Below are 23,075 nucleotides of genomic sequence, written 5' to 3' on the forward strand. Positions count from 1 at the left end.
TTCGTGACTTCATGGACCAGCCCACGACAGGCACCATATTTGATAATGTTTAAGCGCCTATTGAAAACTTAGCTGTATGCCCAGGCATTTGCTGGTTATAATCACTAGTTTGGTAGATTTCCTTTGTTGTTGTAGCTTTATATTTTATTTTGTTTGTTTAATGTATTTTAAACACCGCCCTGTGATTTGATAATGAAGGACGGCATGTCTTTAAAATAAATAAATAACACCTATGTCTTTGCACATCCATATCATACTGCACTTCCAGACCTTATTGGACTGGCTGAATGCACTAGTGTAGCTTTCCCCAGCCAACACATCTGGAGGGCAGCGGGCTGGAGCAGGCTGCCTGCAGTGGCTGAGACTGGTAGGTTTATCAGACGAGTGTTTTATCGCACACTCTCTACTGCCCACTTACAGATGTGCACACATCCTTTAGACAATGATGTCCTCCTCCCACTCATTTTTCAATTGCAAAATAGACCCCTTTTAATGCAACTTTTTTTAAAAGAATGGAATGTGCCGCGATCTCTGGCTCTGTGCAGAAAAAGCGGCATGATACAAACGGCCCCTGAATGAGCCACGTGGTCTTTGTTTACTTTCTTTTTCCCCTCCGGGAGGAAAGAGGCAGTAATGAGGGTCAAAAGCAGGGGCGGAGAAGCGCCGGTAAGGAAACACGATTCCCCCCGCCCCACGTGATGATGCTCTATAACTAGACGAGGGCCAGTGTGTACTGGTTTAAGTAATATTTTGTAATATGAAAATAGCAATGCAAATGGCTTGTCTTGAGCACAGACAATAACTTAGCGTACCACAGCAGGCTCATTGTTGTTGTCTGGACTGAAATCAAGCAAGCTGTCACAAGTGCAAGAGTCTGAATTGGCCAGGCTGTATTTTTTTTCAGGAGCAGCGATCCTTTACAACTGTGAAATATTTCTGTAACCTGATATTTGGGGAGAATCAGGGTGTTGTTCCCATGCTGGTCTCATAGAGCTAATGTAAGAGAGGTACGAAATAAACTCCCACCCTCCTACGCTGGATGAATTAACTTGGAATAATGAATCCCTCTAGATTTGCCATCAGCAATCACTAGTATAGATTAGAATGTCTTCTAGGCCTATAAACATGTATTAAGAGTGTGGGTGGGGACCCATTTCTTTAATAATGACGAAATAGGCTTGTTAACAATTATGCAACAATACATTTGTTAGAAGTGCTGGGGCTTTTCATTGATTTTGCTGCAACAGATTAATACACAGACTCTGATTATACAAGGGCATCTAGTGCAGTTTTAAACATATCAAACATTTGTATTTCAAGTGGGGTGTGCCAGCCATCTAACAACACAGGAGTGAAGTTCTTCACCCACATTCTGTCTTAAAATCTCATGGCTTTGGCCCTGCCTACAATGGAAAAGCTGGTGTAGCCCAGTTTAAAGGTGCGATCTTATGCTGGCTGGGGCATGCTGCGAGTAATATGATTTTTTTCCTACCTAAACATGCATGAGATTGTGCTTTAAAAAAAAAAAACAAGGTATCAAAATGACTGTTTTGAACCTTGCCTCTGCCATGAACTCATTCACTAGTCAGCCTTAGGCAACGAAGCCACTCTCTCAGCCTCAGGCCCTTTCTACACCTAAGGATTATCCCAGGAAAATGGAGGGATTGTCCCTGCCTGCTCCCCGGATCACGTGTGTGTCATTAGGATGTACAGGGATGATCCCGGGATGATCCTGGGGGGAAAGGCAGGTGTAGAAATGGCCTTAGTCTTCCCCTCCATCTGCAATATGGGGCTCATCTACACCAAGCAGGGTATTCCACTATGAAAGCAGTATGAAAGCGTTATATAAAAGACAGGAGCCACACTACTGGTTTATAGTGGTATTGAAGTGCACTGACAACTGCTGGGGCCCAGGACACATCTACACCAAGCAGTGTATGAAAGCAGTATATGGTATGTGTCATGGGCCCCAACAGTTGTCAGTGCACTTCCGTACCACTATAAAGCAGTAGTGTAGATCCTGCAGTGCACTTCAATACCGCTATAAAGCAGTAGTGTGGCTCCTGCCTTTTACATACCGCTTTCATAATGGAATATCCTGCTTGGTGTAGATGAGCCCATAGAGGCATAATAATAATACCAACTTGTCTTTCAGGCTTGCCCTTAGCCTTACAGCTGGGTAATAAATAAATAATCCGTGTGAAGCACTTTGAGCGTCAGAACCTAAGCAGAGCCCCGCTGGATCAGACCAAGGGTTCATCTCATCCAGCACTCTGTACACAGTGGCCAAATAGCTGTTGACCAGGGACCCACAAACAGGGCATGAGCACCACAGCATCCTCCGGCTTTGAAAGCAGGGATATACAGACCTTACCAGCAGGACTCTGACAAGCGCGTTCGCTTATTTATTTATGCCTTAACACATATATGGGGGGTGGTGTTAGAATATGCGCGTTTCCAACGATGTAGAGGCTTTGGAACCAGTAAGCGCGTCATTGTCCAACAGCCACTCGAGCCGCCCTCCAGCCGCGCCAGGGGCAGCTTGGCCGAGGGCGGCCGTGTGGAAAGCAGTGGGGGGAGAAGCGAAGGGGCGGAGAAGGAGGAGAGACCGAGGCGGACTAGAGAGGCGCTGCGGCGGCGGCGGCTGCTTCTGGTGGGCTGTAACTGGAGAGCGGGAAGTGAGCTCAGGCGCAGAGGAAATCCCGCCCGCGCCCGGCCTGTGTGTTGTGCTCTCCGTCTTCGGCTCCGTGTTGGCGAGGGCGAGCTTGGGAAGGGGCTCCTTGGCGCTTCACCGGGGCGGCGGCGGCGGAGGGGGCCAGCTGAGCCTGTGAGGGGGAGACATGTCGGACCAGGTAAGAGGCCTTCGCTCGCCTGGCCCGGGGCCTCCTCCCCGACTTCGCAGGAGGCAGCCCCGCGGCCGGCCAAACCAGCCATCCCGCTCCGCCGGCCGAACTGAAAGAGCTTGGAGCGGATAATCCCCTTCGGGCTGGGGGGAGAATTTAAAGAGGGCAGCGCCGTTTGACCGACGGGCAAGCCGCCTCTTTCCCCGGCTTCCCCCTCCTCCCAGGCAGGCAGGAGGGGCCCGAGAGGGGCGCGAAGACAAGCGCCCCCCCGGCCCGAAGAGACCCTTGCGTTTCTTAGGCTGGTGTGTTGGCTTGGCGTCCGGCCTTCGATCTCGCCTCGCCTCTCTCTCCATTCCTTGCTTTTGCCCCCCGTTTTATGTAATGGAGGCAGTTCATTCGCCTTGCTTCTCTCTTTCCCTCTGAAATCCCTGGGTGGGATGAAAAGGAGAAAGAGAGAGAGGGGTAGGCTGGAGTGTTGTGCATTTGCAAGCAACTGTTGTAGGAAGCCCGCCTGGATAAATAAGAAAGACCAAAGTTTCTGGCTTCTGTTTGGTCCCTTTCCTCTCTGGAGGCTGCTTTCGCTTTTATTTCCTGCTCGGCCCTTTTCTAAACCTAAGGATGATCCCAGGAAAATAGAGGGATCGTCCCTGCCTGCTCCCGGGATCCCCTGTGTGTCATTTGGATGCACAGCCATGATGCCGGACGATCCCTGGAAAAAAAAGGCAGGTGTAGAAACGGCCCTCGTGGTCAGGAAGCGAATCGGTTTGTTTTTTAAAACCCAAACATGCTCCTGCTATGTGCAAATAGCTGCTCTTACCCATAAATTCCCAGAATAAACTGGTGTTTTCAGTTATTTCTGGTGGGCTGGAGTGGGAACTCGAAGACAAGATGTTTCCTATTTGTCTTGTGTGAAAGGTTTTTGTGTAGATCTCATTTTCTGTCTTGTGAATATCTGACTGTATGAGGAACATGCCATATAAGGGGGGAGATCCATGCATTAGCAGGATATAATAATAATGCTGAATTTCATTGGTTTGGACCATTAAACCCCAAAAAAATTGTTCAGCAAACCCAGCTATAACGGCACAGAATTTTCATAGTGGTTTGGTTTGGTCTGGTCATAATGCTAAACTGTGGTTTAGCATTACGCATAGAAACATGAGGTTCACACACTGCTCCCTCTTCTCTGATGTAGCTCTGAGAAGTAGATTCTAAGCTTTTGCTTCAGTTTTCAATTATTTGCAGTTTAGTATAATGTTTGACCCCTAAACTGTGGTTGATCTTAACTGTGGTTTGAAACAAGTGGAACTCATACCACAGTTTGAAAGCCATTTGTTTCAGTAACCATAGTTAAGACTAACGACAGTTTATCTAGATTTGTCAGAACAGTGAACTGTGATTAGTGAAAAACTCGCAAAACCTTCCAATCTTTTCACAGTTGCACTGGAGGAGGGGAGCAGGGCAGCACATGAGCCAGAGACTAGTTCATGTAAATACTAAATGATACCATTTTGTCCAGTAGCTCATCTGCCTATATCACATTGCAATGGTTGATTAGTTGGTTTTTTTTAATATATTACTGCAGCTGTTTTATATACATTGAGGATTAAAATTTAATGACTGTATTGTAGTATTGCACAGTATAGCTTTTGCAATTAGAACTTATACGCCACAAAATATGCATTAAATATAGTTAATACTATGGAAACAAGCCATGATGTTTGTTTCAGAGTAGCAGTTCCATTAACTTCCCTTTAGAAATAGCTCCTTTAGAAGTAGCATCAGTATATTGGAGTGAGCTGTAGGCTAATGTGTACGTCTGCAAGTTCTTATTTTGTGTTTGATATCTTCATTTTGGCTCATTTCCTATGGATGAAATGCTAAGGTTCGGTATTAGGTAGGAACATAAATCGAAGTAGGACATTCAGATAAGCAGGTTTTCTGATAGGTAAATAACCAAAGTAATGCCACTTAACTAGTTTAGTTGATTTGCTACATTTCAAGCAATTGAAAATTCTACTTTCTCTACTTCTGTTTTTGGCAATAGTTAACAGATGTTTTAACTTTTTTAAAAAGCCCATTTTATTGTTTCTGTTTTCACTGATCTTACATTTCCTTGACACATTTTCAGTTTCTCTTAAAAAATAGAAACTCTACCTATTAACATTGCTATTTGTGAGCAAAGCAAGCTATAATTTAATCATGCCTATGTTCTTTCATGATTATATTCACTGCTAATACCAACTGCTTTACGGTAAGTCTCTGTGGAGTGCGTTAAATAAGAAGTGTATATAAACATGTTATAACTTTGCCCAAGGTATGAAGAAATATTGATGAATTTTAGGGGTAAGCAAAATTGGTTTTCCTTTTTAATGATGGTTATTGGTTTTCTCAGCTTGCAGATTGTTTACCTCATCAGGGATAAAGATTCCTAAAATGATGAACTTGTTAGAGCTTATTTGAAACTGTCTAAATATCAACTTGGTCAAACTGTTCATTTCTCTTCAAACAGAAATGAATAAAAGTTTTGGAATTTATTTGCAGATTTGGTTTTCTTCCAATATTTTGTGGCATAGCCAATTGGTAGTAAATTGTGATTTGATCTGGGTAACAGATTTGCTTTTATTTTTAATCTTAACACTTAGTAATGGATACAAAGAGATCTGTGATTTCCATACATACAATATAATGTTTAATCTTCTCTTCCAATCTTTCATGACATTCTGTGTGGTGAATTCTACATGTAGAGGAAAGACCACATAGAATACTGTGGTGCTAATTTACTGTAAATATGCAAAAAGGCCCTGTAGAACTGTCCAATGAAATCAGTTTCTCAGAATTTAACACTTCGTTTGTTTGTTTACTACAGGAAGCCAAACCTTCAGCAGAGGACTTGGGAGATAAGAAAGAAGGAGAATACATCAAACTCAAGGTCATTGGGCAGGTGAGCTCTTCTCTATTCCATTGAATATGAGTACTTCATAATTTCCCAGGTAGAAGCCTCCAATTGGATGAACATTAAAATTCACACATGTACAAGTGATGCACGCTAGTTGCAAGCATTAATAGATATTCCTGGCTGCTACTGGAAGTGCCTCTCCCCAATCAAAGGCAGAATTAAGTATGTAAATCTGTTACAGCTCAATATGCCATCCCACATGTAACCTACCTTGGTCTATAATGGAGTGATAGCCTTTATTATGAGGTAAAAGCAATACCTTAAGTCTTGAGCATTCAATATAAAAAGGCCCAATTTTCAAACTTTACTGATAATCAGCACTTCTTAGTTCACATGTCCCTAATTTCCCAATATTTTAGAGCATCTTAACCATGTGGGGTATGTGGCCTTGGGACTGGAGAGCAGAAGGGAAGCACACGCTGGCTTCTGCCAATGCCAGGGGACCAAGAGCCAGTGGGAGGAGGCTGCACCCGCTGCTTCCCAGGAATATCATCAAGCCTAGGGGCAGGGCGGGGGGTGGGGGGAGGCAAAGCTGGACCCATTGATCAGCCAGAGGAGGAGCAGTTGCAGGCGCTCTCTTCCCCCACCCTGCCAGAAAGAACACTCCGCTCCAACTGACAGTTGCCTCCCAGAGCTGAAGAAGGAAGGGGAAAGAACCCCCTGGCCCCATCCATTACCCCCAAAGAATAACATCAGCAAGGGAAGAACAGTGCAACTTATCAAAGTGCATTTAAATACCTGCTTATAGCTCACCACCTGGTTCTACCCTTGATCTCCTTCCTCTTCCCTTCTCGCGATTAGCCTATCGCAAGGCCCCTCTCCTCCCCTGGTGTCGACATGCACTTAGCCTGTACAAATTTCAGCGTTCCAGGTGGTATAGAAGTGGTATATTTTTTTTATTTTTACAGCACCAGCTTACAATGTAAAATAGATGTGGGAGTGGGTGGGCAGAGAGAAGGAAGGGATGAGTGTAAGCAAATGCAATTACATATGGTTACAGCTGATGATGAGTGTTAAGGAGTTAAGTTCATGAGGGGAAAAGGGGTAATAGTTTGAACGATGAGAGCAGAGAAGTAGGAATAAGAAATAAAACAAAGGGCAAGGAATTTATATACCCTATTTGATTAGTGAGGCTCAGGTGTCTTTAGGGAGAGTATGCATATTATGAATATAATTGCACTGGAATTTCTTGTGCCAAAATTACTCTTCCCCATACCAGTTGGCAAGATAATGATGGATGTCTGTGCATATTTAAAATTCTCGTTGGATAACTTCCCAACACTGATGAGATTTAGTTCTTTAGCTCCGTCTTTGTACATGGCACTTTACAGGAACAGGTTTCATGGGTCCCTGCCCCAAGGGTCTTACAATTTAAAAACAGATGGATAGCAGAGAGAAGTGGAATGGAGGCAGGATTAAACAGTGGAAGAGAATATACACTTATTTCAGTTGGTTTTATTACAATAGCATATTTGGGACTAGAGGATTGTTTTAGAGATTTTCCAGAGAAGATTAGTTTCTAGAAGGGTTTAATCTCACGTGAGCTATCCCCTGCTTTGATGGGTAACCGGTTAGTAAAATAGAGGCTCTTTTAACGCTGATTTAAATCAAAGCACCATGTCTGTAACTTCCCAGTCAACTGAAAGAACAAAACTATAATAAAATGCAATGGGTTGGAACTGCAAATGGAAGGGATTGAGATCCAGTGGTGGCTCCCAGTGGAGGAGAAGGGGAGGAGGTTTTTTTTTGGGGGGGGGGCTTTTCTATTTTCCCCTGCAGCCTCTCACACCAGATCCTACATTGTTCCAGAGAGTTCCCGGGGCTTCCAGAACAGCTTTTCAGGGAGAAGCAGGGGGTATTAGGGATTGGCAGAAATCGCCTCTTCTGCCTTGCTCTTGCAGGTGCTTCCCATGAGGAGAGTTCTGCTCATGAGAACTCTGGATCCAGACCATAGTGAGTTGTCCAGCTGCATTCAAGAGGCAGCTGGACAACCCTCTGTCAGGGATGCTTTAGGGTGGATTCCTGCACTGAGTGGGGGGTTGGACTTGATGGTCTTATAGGCCCCTTCCAACTCTACTATTCTATGATTCTATGAGTTTAGAGGTAAGTTAGATTGTGAAGCATCTTTTTTCTCTTAGTTGACAACCCACATATTGCTGGGATGGAATGAATGAGAATCATAAAAGTGCTCCAGAACTGAGTTTTTTTGTATTGAGCTGAAAGGCGGTTCATATGTTACAGAGAAGCAGGGAAAGCAGAAACATGGCTTTGTTTCCCCCCTCTGATTCTGCTCTAATGTGTGAAGTGGGTACTTTTGCATTTCATCTGTGATGGGATGAATCCTGGAGCTCCCGGATCTTGCTTTGGGTGACATGCAGAAGTCTGCGCTCTGTGTTACGTAGGTCATTCCTACGATTGGTTTCGTATACATGTCTACTCAGAAGTAAGATCCATTGAGTTCAGCAGGGCTTGCTTCCTCATAAGTGGCTATAGAATTGCAGTCAGAGTCTTGTAATTTTGGTTAATTTCAAAATGAGCAGGAGCTCAGTGATGGAAACACATGACTTGCATGTGGAAGATCCCAGGTTCAGTCCCTGACCTCTGCAGTTAATATTATCCCTGAGATGTTGTATTATTTTTGCTGTTAGGTGAAGACCTTTTTATTTTCCCAGGCTTTTTAGTTTTTGTACTTTTTAAGTTTCTTTGCACTATTTTTATTTTCTATTGCTGTTTTTTCCCCCTGAGGCTGTTTTAACTGTCCAAGGTTTTATGTCTATGACCCTATTCAGACTATACGCTAAGCCACAATGGTTAAGCATTTTTAGCTAAGCATTATGGCGGGAATCATGACTTAGCATGTCGTATGAACTGTTGTTGTATGAACCATTCCTGGTTTCAACACGCTCACTAACCATTTGCTGCAAACCATGGCTTAGTGAACAGGCCCTTGGTTTTTATTTTGCTTGGTTTTCATTCTTCATGGATTACTTGTGAACTGCGCAGAGAACTTTTTATTGATGGGCAGTATAGGAATGTTGTACTCTCAAAATACTAGAACCCGGGGTCATCTCATGAAGCTGGTGGGAGATTCAGGACAAATAAACAGAAGTACTTCTTCACACAGCACATATTTAAATTATGGAACTCACTACCACAAGATGTAATGATGGCCACCAATTTGGATGGCTTTAAAAGGAGGTTGGATAAATTCCTGGAGGCAAAGGCTATCAATGGCTACTAGCCCTGATGGTTGTGTGCACTATCTCCAGTAATCGAGGCAGTAAGCCTGTGTGCACCAGCTGCTGGGGAACATGGGTGGGAGGGTGCTGTTGCACCATGTCCTGCTTGTTCATCCCTGGCCGATGGCTGATTGGCCACTGTGCGGACAGAGTGCTGGACTAGATGGACCCTTGGTCTGAACCAGCAAGGCACTTCATATGTTCTTAATAGCCATTGCCATTCTGAGTAGACAGCTGGATTAGATGGTCTGACAATATAAGGTTGCTTAATATATTAATACGTAAAATCTGTAAAATTGGAATTCAGAGGTCATATTTGTGTCTGGCATAAGTTGGTGGTGTTAGTACTTTTTTTTACATTATCCAAAGTTGGTGAACATAGGACAATTTCAATAAAGATGTACATACAGATTTAACAATGCAAACCATTTATTCTAAACGGAACTAAATTAAATAGAATTTCTGTGTCAAATTAGGCACTAGCCCCTGGTGTATGCACATTGAAGGAACATGTAGCCAGGCAAATGTAAGACAGACTTGTGAGGATAATTTTCCATTGTGAAATAACTGTTTTGAAGAAAACGGGTTATATGTAATAATATGTAATAGGGACTAATATATTTTGTATTCTGTTTGTAGGACAGCAGCGAAATCCATTTCAAGGTGAAAATGACAACGCATCTAAAAAAACTTAAAGAATCATACTGTCAGAGACAGGTTTGTGAAATTGTGGGATCTTACTATTTCGTAAAAGATTCTAATTGTTCTTAGTTTTAGTTATTTGGATGAAATGAACTCAAGAACCAAAGTACTTTTTCTAGGTGTACAAACACATTTTCAGTAAATGGAGGTAATAACAGTATCCTAAAAAAAAAGTGGCATCCTAAAAAAAAAGATGTTTGTGCTTTGTAAGAGTTGTGTTGCTGTTTTTTAAATTATACCAGGCCCTTCAGAAAAATGCTCTTGCGGTGGCTGATGAGAAACAATTAAAACAGTAAAAATAGTAACGTAATTAAAACTGCAGAAGTAAAAGTTGCCCTTAGAGTGCAGAAGAAATTGGGACAGAGATCCCAAGGGAAAGTATGGGTGCATGGAGCCTAACTTGTAAGCAAGCAGAGTATATTGGACTGTAGAGTGTGTTCAGTGCTTACGTGGCTAAAAAATTAAGTTTGGGTGCCTTAACTTGCAATTTCCATGCTTTTTTGGCCCGTGAATGGATTTGTAAGTGTGTTAACTTTTTCTTAATTCAAATGGTTTTTGTGTGTGTGTGCCTGTAACGACAGTCTTTCAGTTTAAAAACCAGTGATGTTGTGCACAAGTGAATACACCGCCTGCAGCGGCACCTAGACACTTTAACTCTAGACACTTTAACTCTAAAACCCACAATCTGCTCCTTCATAGGTTGTGGAGAATGATGTGCGAACCTGGATTGCTGGGTTGTTTAGGAGCTAAACAACCCAGCGGTTTACCTGTTATGTACAAGCTAGGTATATGTGTGTATAATTGGATACTAGACAGTAATTCGCATCTGCATTTTTTTGTTCAGTATTGTGTTTTTTGTTTTCTTTTTAGCCTTATAAGTTAAAAAAATTGATTTCTCCCCTCTTCTTCCCCCTTTTAGGGAGTTCCAATGAATTCACTCAGGTTCCTCTTTGAGGGTCAGAGAATTACTGATAATCATACTCCAAAGGAGGTAAGTTTCTCGTACTAAGAAATTCCAAATTCTGCTCTCAAACTATTTGGAAGCACAATGTGGAGACTTCTGGGTTGGTTGGATTCTGAAATGAAGATTGGGGGCAGCTTCGGTAACTATCCAAGGGCTTATTCTTGCCAGCAAGACTCAAAACAAGTTTTCTTGAACAGGAGTCCTCTCCCTCTCTCATGCCAAGTTGGGTCCCACAGGGATAAGTATTGGGACCAGTTCTTTTAAATTTGTTCATAAATGATCTGGAATTAGGAGTGAGCAGTGAAGTGGCTAAGTTTTCCGATGACACCAAATTATTTAAGATTGTTAAAACACAAAGGGATTGTGAAGAGCTCCAAAGGGATCTCTCCAAGCTGGGAGAGTGGGCATCGAAATGGCAGATGTATTTCAATGTAAGCAAGTGTAAGGTGATGCACAATGGGGCAAAAAACACCAACTTCAAGTATAACTTGATGGGATCTGAGCTGACGGTGACCGAACAAGAAAGAGATCTTGGGGATGTGGTGGGGATGAAAATGTCCACCCAGTGTGCGGCTGCTGTAAGGAAGGCAAACTCCATGTTAGGCATTATTAGAAAAGGAATTGAGAATAAAACTGCCAGTATCATACTGCCTATATACAAATCTATGGTGCGACCACACTTAGAATGCGGTGTACAGTTCTGGTCACCACACCTAAAAAAGATGTTATAGGGCTGGGAAAAGTGCAGAAAAGTGCAATTAAAATGATCAAGGGGCTGGAGCATCTCCCCTTTGAGGGAAGGTTACAACAGCTGGGATTGTTTAGCTTGGAAAAAGGAGGCTAAGGGGAGACATGATGGATGTCTATAAAATTATGCATGGTGTGGAGAATGTGGATAGGGAGACATATTTCTCCTTCTCCCATAATACTAGAGCCCAGGGGGGGTGGTCATGCCACGAAGCTGATTGGTGGGAGATTCAGGACAAATAAAAGGAAGTACTTCACACAGCGCATAGCTGTGGAATTCACTACCACAAGATGTGGTGAAGGCCACCAATTTGGATGGCTTTGAGAGGGGGTTGGATAAATTCCTGGAGGAGAAGGCTATCAGTGGCTATCAGTTCTGATGCTATGTGCCACCTCCAGTATCTTAAGCCAGCAAGCTTATATGCACCAGTCGCTGGGGACCGTGGGTGTGAGGGTCCTGTTGCACCGTGACCCACTTTGTGGGTTCCTGTTGACAGCTGGTTCGCTACTGTGCAAACAGAGTGCTGGACTAAATGGACCCTTGGTCTGATCCAGCAGGGCAGTTCTTGTGTTCTTATGCCTTTTAAACTCCCCCAAGTTTCAGATATGGGCTTGCCATGTAATGGGGGGGATGCTGTTCAGGGATAAATTTGAAAGCCCTACTGGTACGTGGAATGAGTTGTGCAGTTCTCTGGATTGTGGTATATGATCACAGACAGCAGGCTCAGGGTACAGAGCTATATTTTTCATACATACACTCATCCCCCCCCCCCCCCCGGCCCATCCCTGTCCCTCAACTCATATCTAACTGAAGAATTAGATTTAAAACTTGCATTGTTGTCCTCTGGGAGAAGATATTTACTAGAAGTGCTTGCAACCTTTAACCGTTGCTTTTGAGTATTACTCAAATGTCTGTTGTCATGCACCTGTTTTTTCCCCTCTGGCATATATTATTTATTATTTTATTTATTAAGCAATTGTATTTATTTCATTAATTTGATTGGTACTCCACCTTTCTGCTTAAAAATGGCACTCAAGGCAGCTTACATAGACAATTAAAATTGGTTAAAACAGTACATTAAAATACAATAAAAGCATAACAATGACAGAATAAAAACAGCACCCAACCCAACAGACCCACTTACAGGCTAAATTCTTTCTTGAATAAAGCCATCTTTGTCTGCCGGCAGAAGGATAGCAGAGAGGGAGTGAACCGAGCCTCCCTTGGGAGGGGGGTCCACAGCCTGGGGGCATCCACCGTCACCACCTAATGTGCCTCTGGAGGCGGTGGTCTCAGAAGAAGGGCCTCTCCAGAAGTTCTGAAGGACAGGGCAGGCTCATATGGGAGAAGGCAATCTTGTAAGGAAGCCTGGTCATAACTAGCACTTTGAATTCTGCCTGGAAACAGACCGGTAGCCAGTGAAACTGCTGTAGCAAGGGAGTCACACGCTCCCTGTAACCGACCCCGGTCAATAGTCTGGCCACAGCATTCTGGACCAGCTGAAGTTTCTGAACAGTTTTCAAAGGCAGCTCCACATTGTCCAAACAGGATGTAACTAAGGAGTGAGTGACTGGAGCCAGGTGCAGTTAGCACACTGTCCTCGGCTGTGCAAACTCACTCCTGGCCACCACCAAAACCTGGGCATTCAGTTCAGGGCCAAGTCTAGAAGTACACCCAAACTGCGGGCCTGAACCTTCAGGGGAAATGCAACCCCATCCAGCACAGGTTGAATCGCTATTCCCTGAGCTGCCTTTTGATTGACAAGAAGCACCTCTGTCTTGTCTGGATTAAGCTCCAATTTACTTCTCGTCTAGTCCGTTACCGAGAGCAGATACCAATTTAGAACCGGAAAGGCTTCCTTGGATTTAGAGGGAAAGGAGAGATAGCGTTGAGTGTCATCAGTGTACTAGTGGAACTGAACCAAACACCAGACAATCTCTCCCAGTGGTTTCATCTTAATCTAAATCAGTCCATCCTGACACCTGCTGAGATGGATTATTGCATAACCAGCATTTTCTTATTGGTAAACCTTTCTGCTAGCTGTTGTTGTCGTCCGAATCAGCTTCCTGTGAGTAGGCACGCATCATCGACAAAAGTGGTTTGAAAGAACCTTTACTTTAGGAATAAGCAACTTTCCATCCTAGGGTAGGATGGCTCAGTTCAGCCATGTGGTCAGCAAGCCATGAGGCCGGGAACAACACAACAAGAAGGAGGAAGTAGAGGGAGGAGACAGGAAAGGGAAGAACAAACACCCCAGCAATCCCCTCCCACCTTGTTCAGGTGCACATTAACTCTTTCGCTCCAGGTTCAGTGACCTGTAGCCCGAGTTCTGCTAATAGAAGATCAGATGTACTTCTGTGAATGTGGAGCTTCTAACGATGTGCATATGCGTTTACAAAGTTGCATGTCCTGTTTTACAGCTCGGGATGGAAGAGGAAGATGTGATTGAAGTTTATCAGGAACAGACAGGAGGCCATTCAACAATTTAGATCGTTTGCTCCCCCTTTCCCTTTTATCCTTTTTTATTTTTAAATAATAGTTCTTTTGTAATGTGGTATATAACACTGAATCGAAACCGGCGCCCCACTCCCATATCTGGAGTATTATTTCCAAATGTCTGTTCTGAATTCTTGTGCTCATTATACACTATCTTTTGTTTTCATTGTGCCCTTGTGATCCCACTGCAGTTGTATTTCCCTATTCTTCCTGTTTCCTCTTTAGAAATACACCCCACCCACACATGTGCTGACAAGGCTCATGTATTCAAGCACGTTAACAGGTCTGCCAGGTGGGCAAAGTTTCCCTGTAACTTCCATATTCACCTCCGTGTTATAATGTGTGACTTTTACTTGTGGATTTTAAAATACAAAGGAGATGGAGCTTTTCTGAAATCTAAACAGCAGAAGAATTGTGTCCTCAAATTAAGAACGGTCTTCTGTAGCTTTTGCTGATGGCCCAGGACAGAAATTTCCAGAACTTGATGGCAAATAGTTATCTTTTTCAGGTAATATATTTGAAATGGCTTCACTGGAGGTAGTGGGAAATTCTGATTTTTCAGCAACCCTAGGAAAGTTCCTGTTTTTAATACTTAATACACACCTTCATGTACCAAGAGTTGGTAATGATTTTTACATTGTTGTACCTTTTGGCCGAGGATGTGGTTTTTGAATGGACATAGACTGTACTGACTTCCCTTTAAATAAATTAGGTGAAAGTAATGTTTTAAACCTCTGCATTTTCTTTTGATATATTTGAAACTGGGAGACTATTGGGCAAAAGCAGTGAAGAATATTTTTTTAAAAAGCATTGATTTCACACATCGATACATACTTGAGAATATTATGTTAAAATTGGCTTTTAAAAAGTTTGATACATCTTGCACCCTCTTTGTTGCTTGCTATCAAATTTTAAGTAGCAGTCAGAGTTTATTTTCAAGCAATTAACAGTTGTATGTTGTACATGCAATGTGTGCCTCCTGAATTCTGAATATGCATGATAGCATAATGATGAAAAATAAAGTTTGTAAAAATTGGGTACAAAAACACCCAAAGAATTTGTTAACCTCTTGTGAATAACACTTAAGCACACTTTCTTTAGGTGTAAAAGCTGTCACAGCACACTAGGGTCTCAAATTCAGTGGAAGTTAGTCATAGAAAAAGTTCATTAATGGGACTCAGGTTAGTCTTAACTAACTTTTCCCGTTGATTTAGATGCAACTTCTGCATAACTAAGTTTCTCTCTATTGGGGCCCAAGTGCCTAGTGTTGCTTTGGAAGTCCTAGGTAATCTTGGGGCTCAGTTCATCAGATGCTATGTTCCATGAAAACAAAAACAAGTTGTATGCATGAGCTGTGCTTGATGCTTACTGGAAGTTAGTGTGACTAGGGCCAGAGACACTTGAAAAAGCACAGACCTAAGATCAAGTTCTTCATCCTTCGAAGTCTAAAGGGTTTTGCCATTCGACTTTGGGAGAATCAAGATTGGAGACCTTGCACCAAACCCTGTTTCTATGTATGTAGAAGAAAGCCTAATTGATTTCCAGAGAGCTCATGTGTATGTAAGTGTTCATAGGTTGTAGGTACTTCTGAAAATATTTACCAATCTGATGCTGTTCCAAAGTTAATAGCAAATGGTTAGAGCAACTTTCTGAAATAAAGGCTATTCATTGGTTTTTGTGGAGTTTGTTTTGTGAAGTAGTATTCTGAAATGAGGGCTGTTCCCTTTTAAAAGAAAACCTTGTTTCCTAATTGGTTATCTTAACTCAACACTTACAACCTTCGTACCTATTTCCCCCCCGTAAATTGCAGAACTGTGTCATAGAAACCTGTCATGCTAGAAGGAGTCTTTAGCTCAGGTTTACAGTATGATGATGGCAGGATTAGAAACACATTGCTCTACCTCTGCTTTTTTTTTTCCTTGCAAGGGGAGTGGGAAAAGAACAGAAATTGAGACTGCAATGTTCTTACGCATGTTTTAACAAACCATTTAATTGTGAGTTTAACTTTTTTTTTGAAGCTGGCACTTATTGTAAAGTGTTAAATGGATCTTCTCCAATGCTTGTAGTTTCCATGTCCCACTTCTGATGCCTTTTTGTACACATGCTAAACTTTTTTTAAAAATTAAAATTTGTTTTCAAAAATCAGCATATGGGGTTAAGTCTTATCTATGCCTACAAGAATAAGCAACCTGAGTGAAAAGTGAGTGGAGCCTGGCCTTTGCTTTTCACATCACTGCTGCTACTCCAGTCCACAATGAAACATCCACAGCCATGGATTCATAGCTCTTTGAACTGGTGTGGATCAGGGTATTCCCATGTTCCGTAGGGATGAGGTAGCCAGCTTTTTATATCCTGTTACTATTCAGCTTCCATCGCTTGGTGAATAATAAAAGAGTTTGGAATTAAGTTGGGAATTCTTGCAACACAACCTTCACTCAAGTGTCTAAACTACCACCTTGCCGTTGCTTCTGTGCTGTACGTACCTAAACCAACTAGAGAGCCAGCGTGGTGTAGTGGCTAGAGTGTCGGACTAGGAGTCGGCAGATCTGGGTTCTAATCCCCACTCAGCCATGGAAACCCACTGGGTGACTTTGGGCCAGTCACAGACTCTCAGCCCAACCCACCTCACAGGGTTGTTGTGAAGATAAAGTGGACAGGAGGAGGATTATGTACACCGCCTTGGGTTCCTTGCAGGAAAAAGGTGGGATATAAATGCAATAATAATAATGTGCCTGAAAAGCACCCCTAATGACTAACACCTATTCGAGCAAAAGTTTTTTAAAAAAAATACTGCAGAAATAGAGGTCTTTCAAACGTGATTCCTACTCTTATTCTCTTAAATTTTAAAAAAGCTGCATACCTGTTCCAGGAAAAGCTGAAGCAGGGCACCATTTAGGGAATGAAGGGTAATTCCCTCCTCCTCCACCCTCCCGGTTTCAAACCACATGTGATTATTTCTCAACAGCACCTCTATTTGGAGGGTTATGAAATATTAAAAAGTAGTCCTAACACTTAAAATGCCTTTCTTACAATGATATCCAAGAGTAGATATTTGAAGTGTGCTGTTGATCTTTTATTGTCTACCTCACTCGTGTAAGTCATCTGGAAGAGACACAGCAGGCTCAAAGCTGGAATGTCATTTTTTTAAAAAAGTGAAGGTGGGTGGGTGGGAATCACTTGTAGGCGGAGTTCATTCATGCACTCCAAAAGGAGTGCAGTCATTGTTCTCAGGAGGCTTAAATTTATTTCCCTTTAAAAGCCTACGACTTGATCGCAGAGGATACCTGCCTGCACTCAAAGGAATTATCTATAAGAAAATGACTTTATTAACATGGGAGTAAGACTGCACAGACTCGCATGCCAAAAACCTGCTTTCCTTTATGGAGAATCCCCAAGCTTGTGAAAGTTTCAGTTCTTCTTTCTGACCATTAAACCTGAATGTCTAAAACAATCCAAGGCCCCTAGATGAGGCCATTTCTTCTATTGCTTGTTGCTATAACAGGGCTTGGAAGTTCTCTTACGTTGACAAGAGGATAACAGCTGTTCTCTACTGATACATGGATATAAACAGCAGCTTCTATCAAATTAAGTAAACAAGAATCGGGCAATCATAAGGCACTGACTTGTTGGGGTAGGATTGGAAGCCCACAGCCTCCTGGTTGCACGTTCTTGGGAAAAGTACCCATTGCCGGGTTCTTCAATCATCATCTCCCACCTTTAAAAATGGATGCTGGAAATACGAATATACCCAAGGACGTGAGATTTCCTGCCCTCGTTCCAGTCCACTGGCTTCTGCAAGCAGCTTATATTGGAATTGATGCTGCTTCTCCAACTCTGCCCTTTGTCTGAAAACAGAGAGCGTGATTAATATCAGCAAATAAGTATTCCTGCCTGTGGAATTGGAAGTTTGGCCTTTACTTTGTATAGTAAAACAGTTCGTATTATTTATATAAAGGTCTGCTGTATTTTGCCCTGTGCGTGGGATATTGTATGCCCTGGTTCAGGGGTGTTAAAGCTCAAGCCTGTCAATCAAATCTGGAATTTAAAACATGCCCACCCCACTTTCCCCTGGCCCTACCCCCTTTCCCCTAGCTGCCAATCATGCTCTCCTAAGGCTTCGTTACCGGCAGTAACAGCTTGAAGCTAAAATAGGCTGGTATTTTCGTCTATGGCCCCACCCACCATGGGAACAAAGCCCACCCCCCAAAGACTTCTCCAAATTGAATTAGGCCTTGAGGCTGAAATAGACTCAACTCCCCATCCCCCAACATCCCCAGCCTTATTTGAATGGACTCTTCTTTAGCATGGCCTATTATATATAAGGAAATGTATAACCCAGCCTTCCATGGTAGACACAGTGCTTAAAGCGGCTTACAACCATTTGAAAACTACAAAACAAATCACTAAAATTATCAATAAAATAAAACAGCAGACAATAAAACAGAGACGGGTTAAGAACAGCTTAAAAACAAGGACTTGGTCCATTAAAGTCCAGCAGATCAGATTCCCTGCTAGGGGGAAAAAAGTCTTTGTCGAATGACGGAAAGTAACACGCGCAAGAGAGGAGCTAAACAGACCTCACAGCAAGGCAGGAGCCCCATAATCGAGGCACAGTCACAGTGAAGGCCCTCTCCCATGTGCCTGCCAATTACGCTTTAGGCACCTTTGGTACACAGAGCCTAAAAGATCTTAAGGAACAGGTAGGCTAATATGGGAGGACTAGTCCTTTAGGGATCTTGGGCCCAAGCCATTTAGAGCTTTAAAGGCCATCCACCGGCATCTTGAATTGTGCCCGGAAATGGATCAGAAGCCGGTATAGCTATTGTAAAATGGGCAATACTGGCTCCCAAGGGCAAGCAGCCACCAGCTGTATTCTGGGCAAACTGGCGTCTTGGGAGGCTCTTCAAAGGTAGCCCCACGTAGGGTGCATTGCAGCAATCCAATCTGGATGTAACGAAGGCATTTGGTGCCATGCCTAAAGTGTGTCTGTATCCTGCCATCTTGTGCTGAAGTGCCTCAAGATGGCTCACAGTCGGGTGGCAAAAACATTTAACACACAACATGGCAAACCAGTGCGGCTGGTAAAAACTCACTCTTGCCTGCCACAAGCGCCATGATGGCACAGCCATTGGTGGGGGGCAGGGAGCAGTGGTGGAGCACATGGCTAACTGGGTGGTTCCTGCCTATGATATCAGCGTGTAGCAAATCAAAGGTCCCTCCTGTCTCGCTGTTTGAAATGGCCTTTTCTCCATTTCTTCCCCTTCATTTCCTTTGGAAGTGGTGCGTTCTCCCTCTGCAGGGCTTGAAGGCTTCTTCCCTCCCTCCCAAAAATCTATCCGCCAGCAGGAGGACTTAACATCATCTCCTAGCATTGAGTGGGCACCTTGGGGACATCAGCACAGGTGCCTCTACCGCCATCGGAAGGGACTTCCAACAGGAAGGTGGCACTAGGTGGGACTCCAAAAATGGTTCGTATATTTTCCCAAAAATAGATCTTTACAATTGTTACATTGTAAAGTGGAAACTGGGCCAAGGAGTATAAGTTCTGCTGTATGCAACAAGTGTTTCATTGCTAGAAATGTGGCCTGTTCAGGCTGCATAGGAATCTGCCTTTGGCTGAGTTCACACCACTGGTCCATCTAGCTCAGTATGACCTACACTGACTGGCAGCAGCTGTCCAGGGTTTCAGCCAAGCATTGAGCAGGGGGTTGGACTTGATGGCCTTGTAGGCCCCTTCCAACTCTGTGATTCTATGATTCTATGATTCCCAGTCCTATCAGCTGCAGCAATTCTCTATCAGACTAGCATCCGACACCAAATATCCACTAACGTGCCATAATTCAGTATTAACAATTCATTTCTCTCCTGAAGCTGCGTACCTTGCCAATAACAATGCTTGCTTCCTTGCTTCCTCTAAAGCAATCCTGGCTTCTTCCTCGTCCCTCCTCCTCCTTTCCTCAGCCTCACGCTTCGCTTTCTCCTCTTCTTCCCGTTTCCTTTTCTCGTACTCCAACCGCTGCTCTTCTGCCATCTCGGCTAAGCGCTGCCGTTCTTCCTCTAGCCAGATCTCCCTTTCTTTCTGTTTGCGTTTTTCCGCTTCTAAGGAACAGAGGGTTATTAGCCACTGTGGCAGGAACACAGGAAGCTGCCTTAGACTGAGTCAGGCCAGGGGTCCATCTAGCCCACTGTTGTCGACACTGGCTGGCAGCAATGGCCCTCCAGAATTTCAGGTGGGATTCCTTTTCTTGCCCTACCAGAAGATGTCATGGATTGAACCTGGGACCTTCTACATGGAAAACGGGTGCGCTAACACTGAGCCAAAGTGTGTGACAGAAATTCCATCTGTGAAGGTCTTTTAAAGACAACCATGGAGAGCAAAATAAAACATCCTGGTTGTTCAAAATGCAATCTAGATCTCTGAGAGAATATACAAGCTGTTACTCAAAAATCACTTTCTTCCCCCTTATTCCTTCAGCTCTTCTTCACTCCCTGTTCTGTTCTGTTCTGTTCTCACATTCCCCAATCTCTTGTGTCTTTGCTTGTTTTTGAGCAGGGCTGGTGGGTGGGGAATAGGGGGTGGAAAGCCTGTATATGTAATAACTATATGTCATGGATGTTGATAAACCAATAGGGTTATTTGTTGAGGGTGGAAAAGAGCCTAAGGTGGTTTGAGGACCTTGTTCGGTGTTACGCCTCTATATTAATTAAACAATAAACTTTAAGTTTAAAAAATGGCATCCCAGAGCAATGTGGGACCTTTAAAATGGCAGCCCCACCCCCACCCCAGAGGTGGCTGCCATTTTAATTCACCAACATGACACTATATTGGGCTCTTGATGGCATTGTGGGAAATTTAAAATGGCAGCCCCACCCCAGAGGTGGCTGCCATTTTAATTCACCAACGTGACACTATATTGGGCTCTTGATGGCATTGTGGGAAATTTAAAATGGCAGCCCCACCCCAGAGGAGGCTGCCATTTTAATTCACCAACGTGACACTATATCGGGCTCTTGATGGCATTGTGGGAAATTTAAAATGGCAGCCCCACCCCAGAGGAGGCTGCCATTTTAATTCACCAACGTGACACTATATTGGGCTCTTGATGGCATTGTGGGAAATTTAAAATGGCAGCCCCACCCCAGAGGTGGCTGCCATTTTAATTCACCAACGTGACACTATATTGGGCTCTTGATGGCATTGTGGGAAATTTAAAATGGCAGCCCCACCCCAGAGGTGGCTGCCATTTTAATTCACCAACGTGACACTATATTGGGCTCTTGATGGCATTGTGGGAAATTTAAAATGGCAGCCCCACCCCAGAGGTGGCTGCCATTTTAATTCACCAACGTGACACTATATTGGGCTCTTGATGGCATTGTGGGAAATTTAAAATGGCAGCCCCACCCAGAGGAGGCTGCCATTTTAATTCACCAACGTGACACTATATTGGGCTCTTGATGGCATTGTGGGAAATTTAAAATGGCAGCCCCACCCCAGAGGTGGCTGCCATTTTAATTCACCAACGTGACACTATATTGGGCTCTTGATGGCATTGTGGGAAATTTAAAATGGCAGCCCCACCCCAGAGGTGGCTGCCATTTTAATTCACCAACGTGACACTATATTGGGCTCTTGATGGCATTGTGGGAAATTTAAAATGGCAGCCCCACCCAGAGGAGGCTGCCATTTTAATTCACCAACGTGACACTATATTGGGCTCTTGATGGCATTGTGGGAAATTTAAAATGGCAGCCCCACCCCAGAGGAGGCTGCCATTTTAATTCACCAACGTGACACTATATTGGGCTCTTGATGGCATTGTGGGAAATTTAAAATGGCAGCCCCACCCCAGAGGAGGCTGCCATTTTAATTCACCAACGTGACACTATATTGGGCTCTTGATGGCATTGTGGGAAATTTAAAATGGCAGCCCCACCCCAGAGGAGGCTGCCATTTTAATTCACCAACGTGACACTATATTGGGCTCTTGATGGCATTGTGGGAAATTTAAAATGGCAGCCCCACCCCAGAGGAGGCTGCCATTTTAATTCACCAACGTGACACTATATTGGGCTCTTGATGGCACTGTGGGAAATTTAAAATGGCAGCCCCACCCCAAAGGAGGCTGCCATTTTAATTCACCAACGTGACACTATATTGGGCTCTTGATGGCATTGTGGGAAATTTAAAATGGCAGCCCCACCCCAGAGGAGGCTGCCATTTTAATTCACCAACGTGACACTATATTGGGCTCTTGATGGCATTGTGGGAAATTTAAAATTGCAGCCCAACCCCAGAGGAGGCTGCCATTTTAATTCACCAACGTGACACTATATTGGGCTCTTGATGGCATTGTGGGAAATTTAAAATGGCTGCCCGATAAGCCCATGGCAGGGCACTTTGTCAAGGGCCTGCTCAGATCTGCCCTTGGCCCGATCACCAAGGCCTGCCTCAGAGCACCTGCGCGTTCTCGTTCCTCCTCCTGCTTTTTTTTCTGCATTTCTAGTAGCTTCCTGCGATGTTCCTCCTGCTGCTGCCGTGCACGTTCTTGGGCTGCCTTTTCCGCTTGATGCTTCCTTGCTGCCTCCTCCTCCTGGCGCTGACGCTCTTCTTCTTGCTGCTGTCTTCTTAAACTAAAAGATCGAGGCGTTTGTCAGAAAGGTCCAAGCACATGATTCACAAGTGAAGAAGCAGCAGTGGGGCCCAGAACACGTTTTTTTTCATATAAAAGAGCAAGACAAAAGAGCAGATTTAATCATATTTAGAAGAGGCCCATTAAAATTGGACTACTTTTGTCACTTTTTTTTTAAGGTATAAATTCTGGTGCCTGCTAACCCCACAGTCCTGCAATTTATCCTAGCGGGAGTGGTTTCAAGCTACAGAATTTGTTCAGCAACGTTTCTTCCCACCTTCGCGTTTCACCTTGGTGGTGCGTGGAGGGAGTGGCTCTATAGGGGTCTGTCTTCCGTCTGATGACCACCACCACCACCATCATCATCATCATCAGGGGAACATCGTCGGCCATTTTTTTAAAGCATTATTTGCCAATGTGCACTTACAGAGGTCTGCATCCGCAAACAACACCCTTTTCCTATTAAATTGTCTCTGCGCAGGTACAGAGCT

General features: G+C 43.7%; 2 protein-coding genes across 2 annotated transcripts in view; one reads left to right on the forward strand and one right to left on the reverse strand.

The window, feature by feature from the left end:
* Positions 1-2,657: 2,657 nt before the first annotated feature.
* SUMO1 (small ubiquitin like modifier 1) lies at positions 2,658-16,096 on the forward strand. The gene is made up of 5 exons (XM_063116156.1): positions 2,658-2,852; positions 5,713-5,787; positions 9,681-9,758; positions 10,663-10,734; positions 13,876-16,096. Exons 1-5 carry the CDS (start codon positions 2,841-2,843, stop codon positions 13,942-13,944), a joined length of 306 nt encoding a protein of 101 aa, XP_062972226.1. The 5' UTR covers positions 2,658-2,840; the 3' UTR covers positions 13,945-16,096.
* A 1,383-nt stretch (positions 16,097-17,479) lies between these two features.
* Positions 17,480-23,075, reverse strand: part of KIAA2012 (KIAA2012 ortholog) — a 95,267-nt gene continuing 89,671 nt past the window's right edge. The window contains exons 21-23 of the mRNA XM_063115882.1: positions 22,413-22,585; positions 19,831-20,050; positions 17,480-17,796 (exon numbers count right to left, since the gene is read on the reverse strand). Coding sequence (XP_062971952.1) covers positions 17,649-17,796; positions 19,831-20,050; positions 22,413-22,585 — 541 coding nt within the window. The 3' untranslated portion in view covers positions 17,480-17,648. The remainder of the gene's footprint in view (positions 17,797-19,830; positions 20,051-22,412; positions 22,586-23,075) is intronic.

The sequence above is a fragment of the Elgaria multicarinata genome, chromosome 2, assembly GCF_023053635.1.
Source record: "Elgaria multicarinata webbii isolate HBS135686 ecotype San Diego chromosome 2, rElgMul1.1.pri, whole genome shotgun sequence".
In the NCBI taxonomy this organism is placed as follows: Eukaryota; Metazoa; Chordata; class Lepidosauria; order Squamata; family Anguidae; genus Elgaria; species Elgaria multicarinata.

Coding starts and splice junctions, on each gene's coding strand:
- SUMO1 (XM_063116156.1), top strand. Junction 5,788..9,680: donor AACTCAAGGTCATTGGGCAG/GTGAGCTCTTCT, acceptor TTCTGTTTGTAG/GACAGCAGCGAAATCCATTT. Junction 9,759..10,662: donor AATCATACTGTCAGAGACAG/GTTTGTGAAATT, acceptor TCCCCCTTTTAG/GGAGTTCCAATGAATTCACT.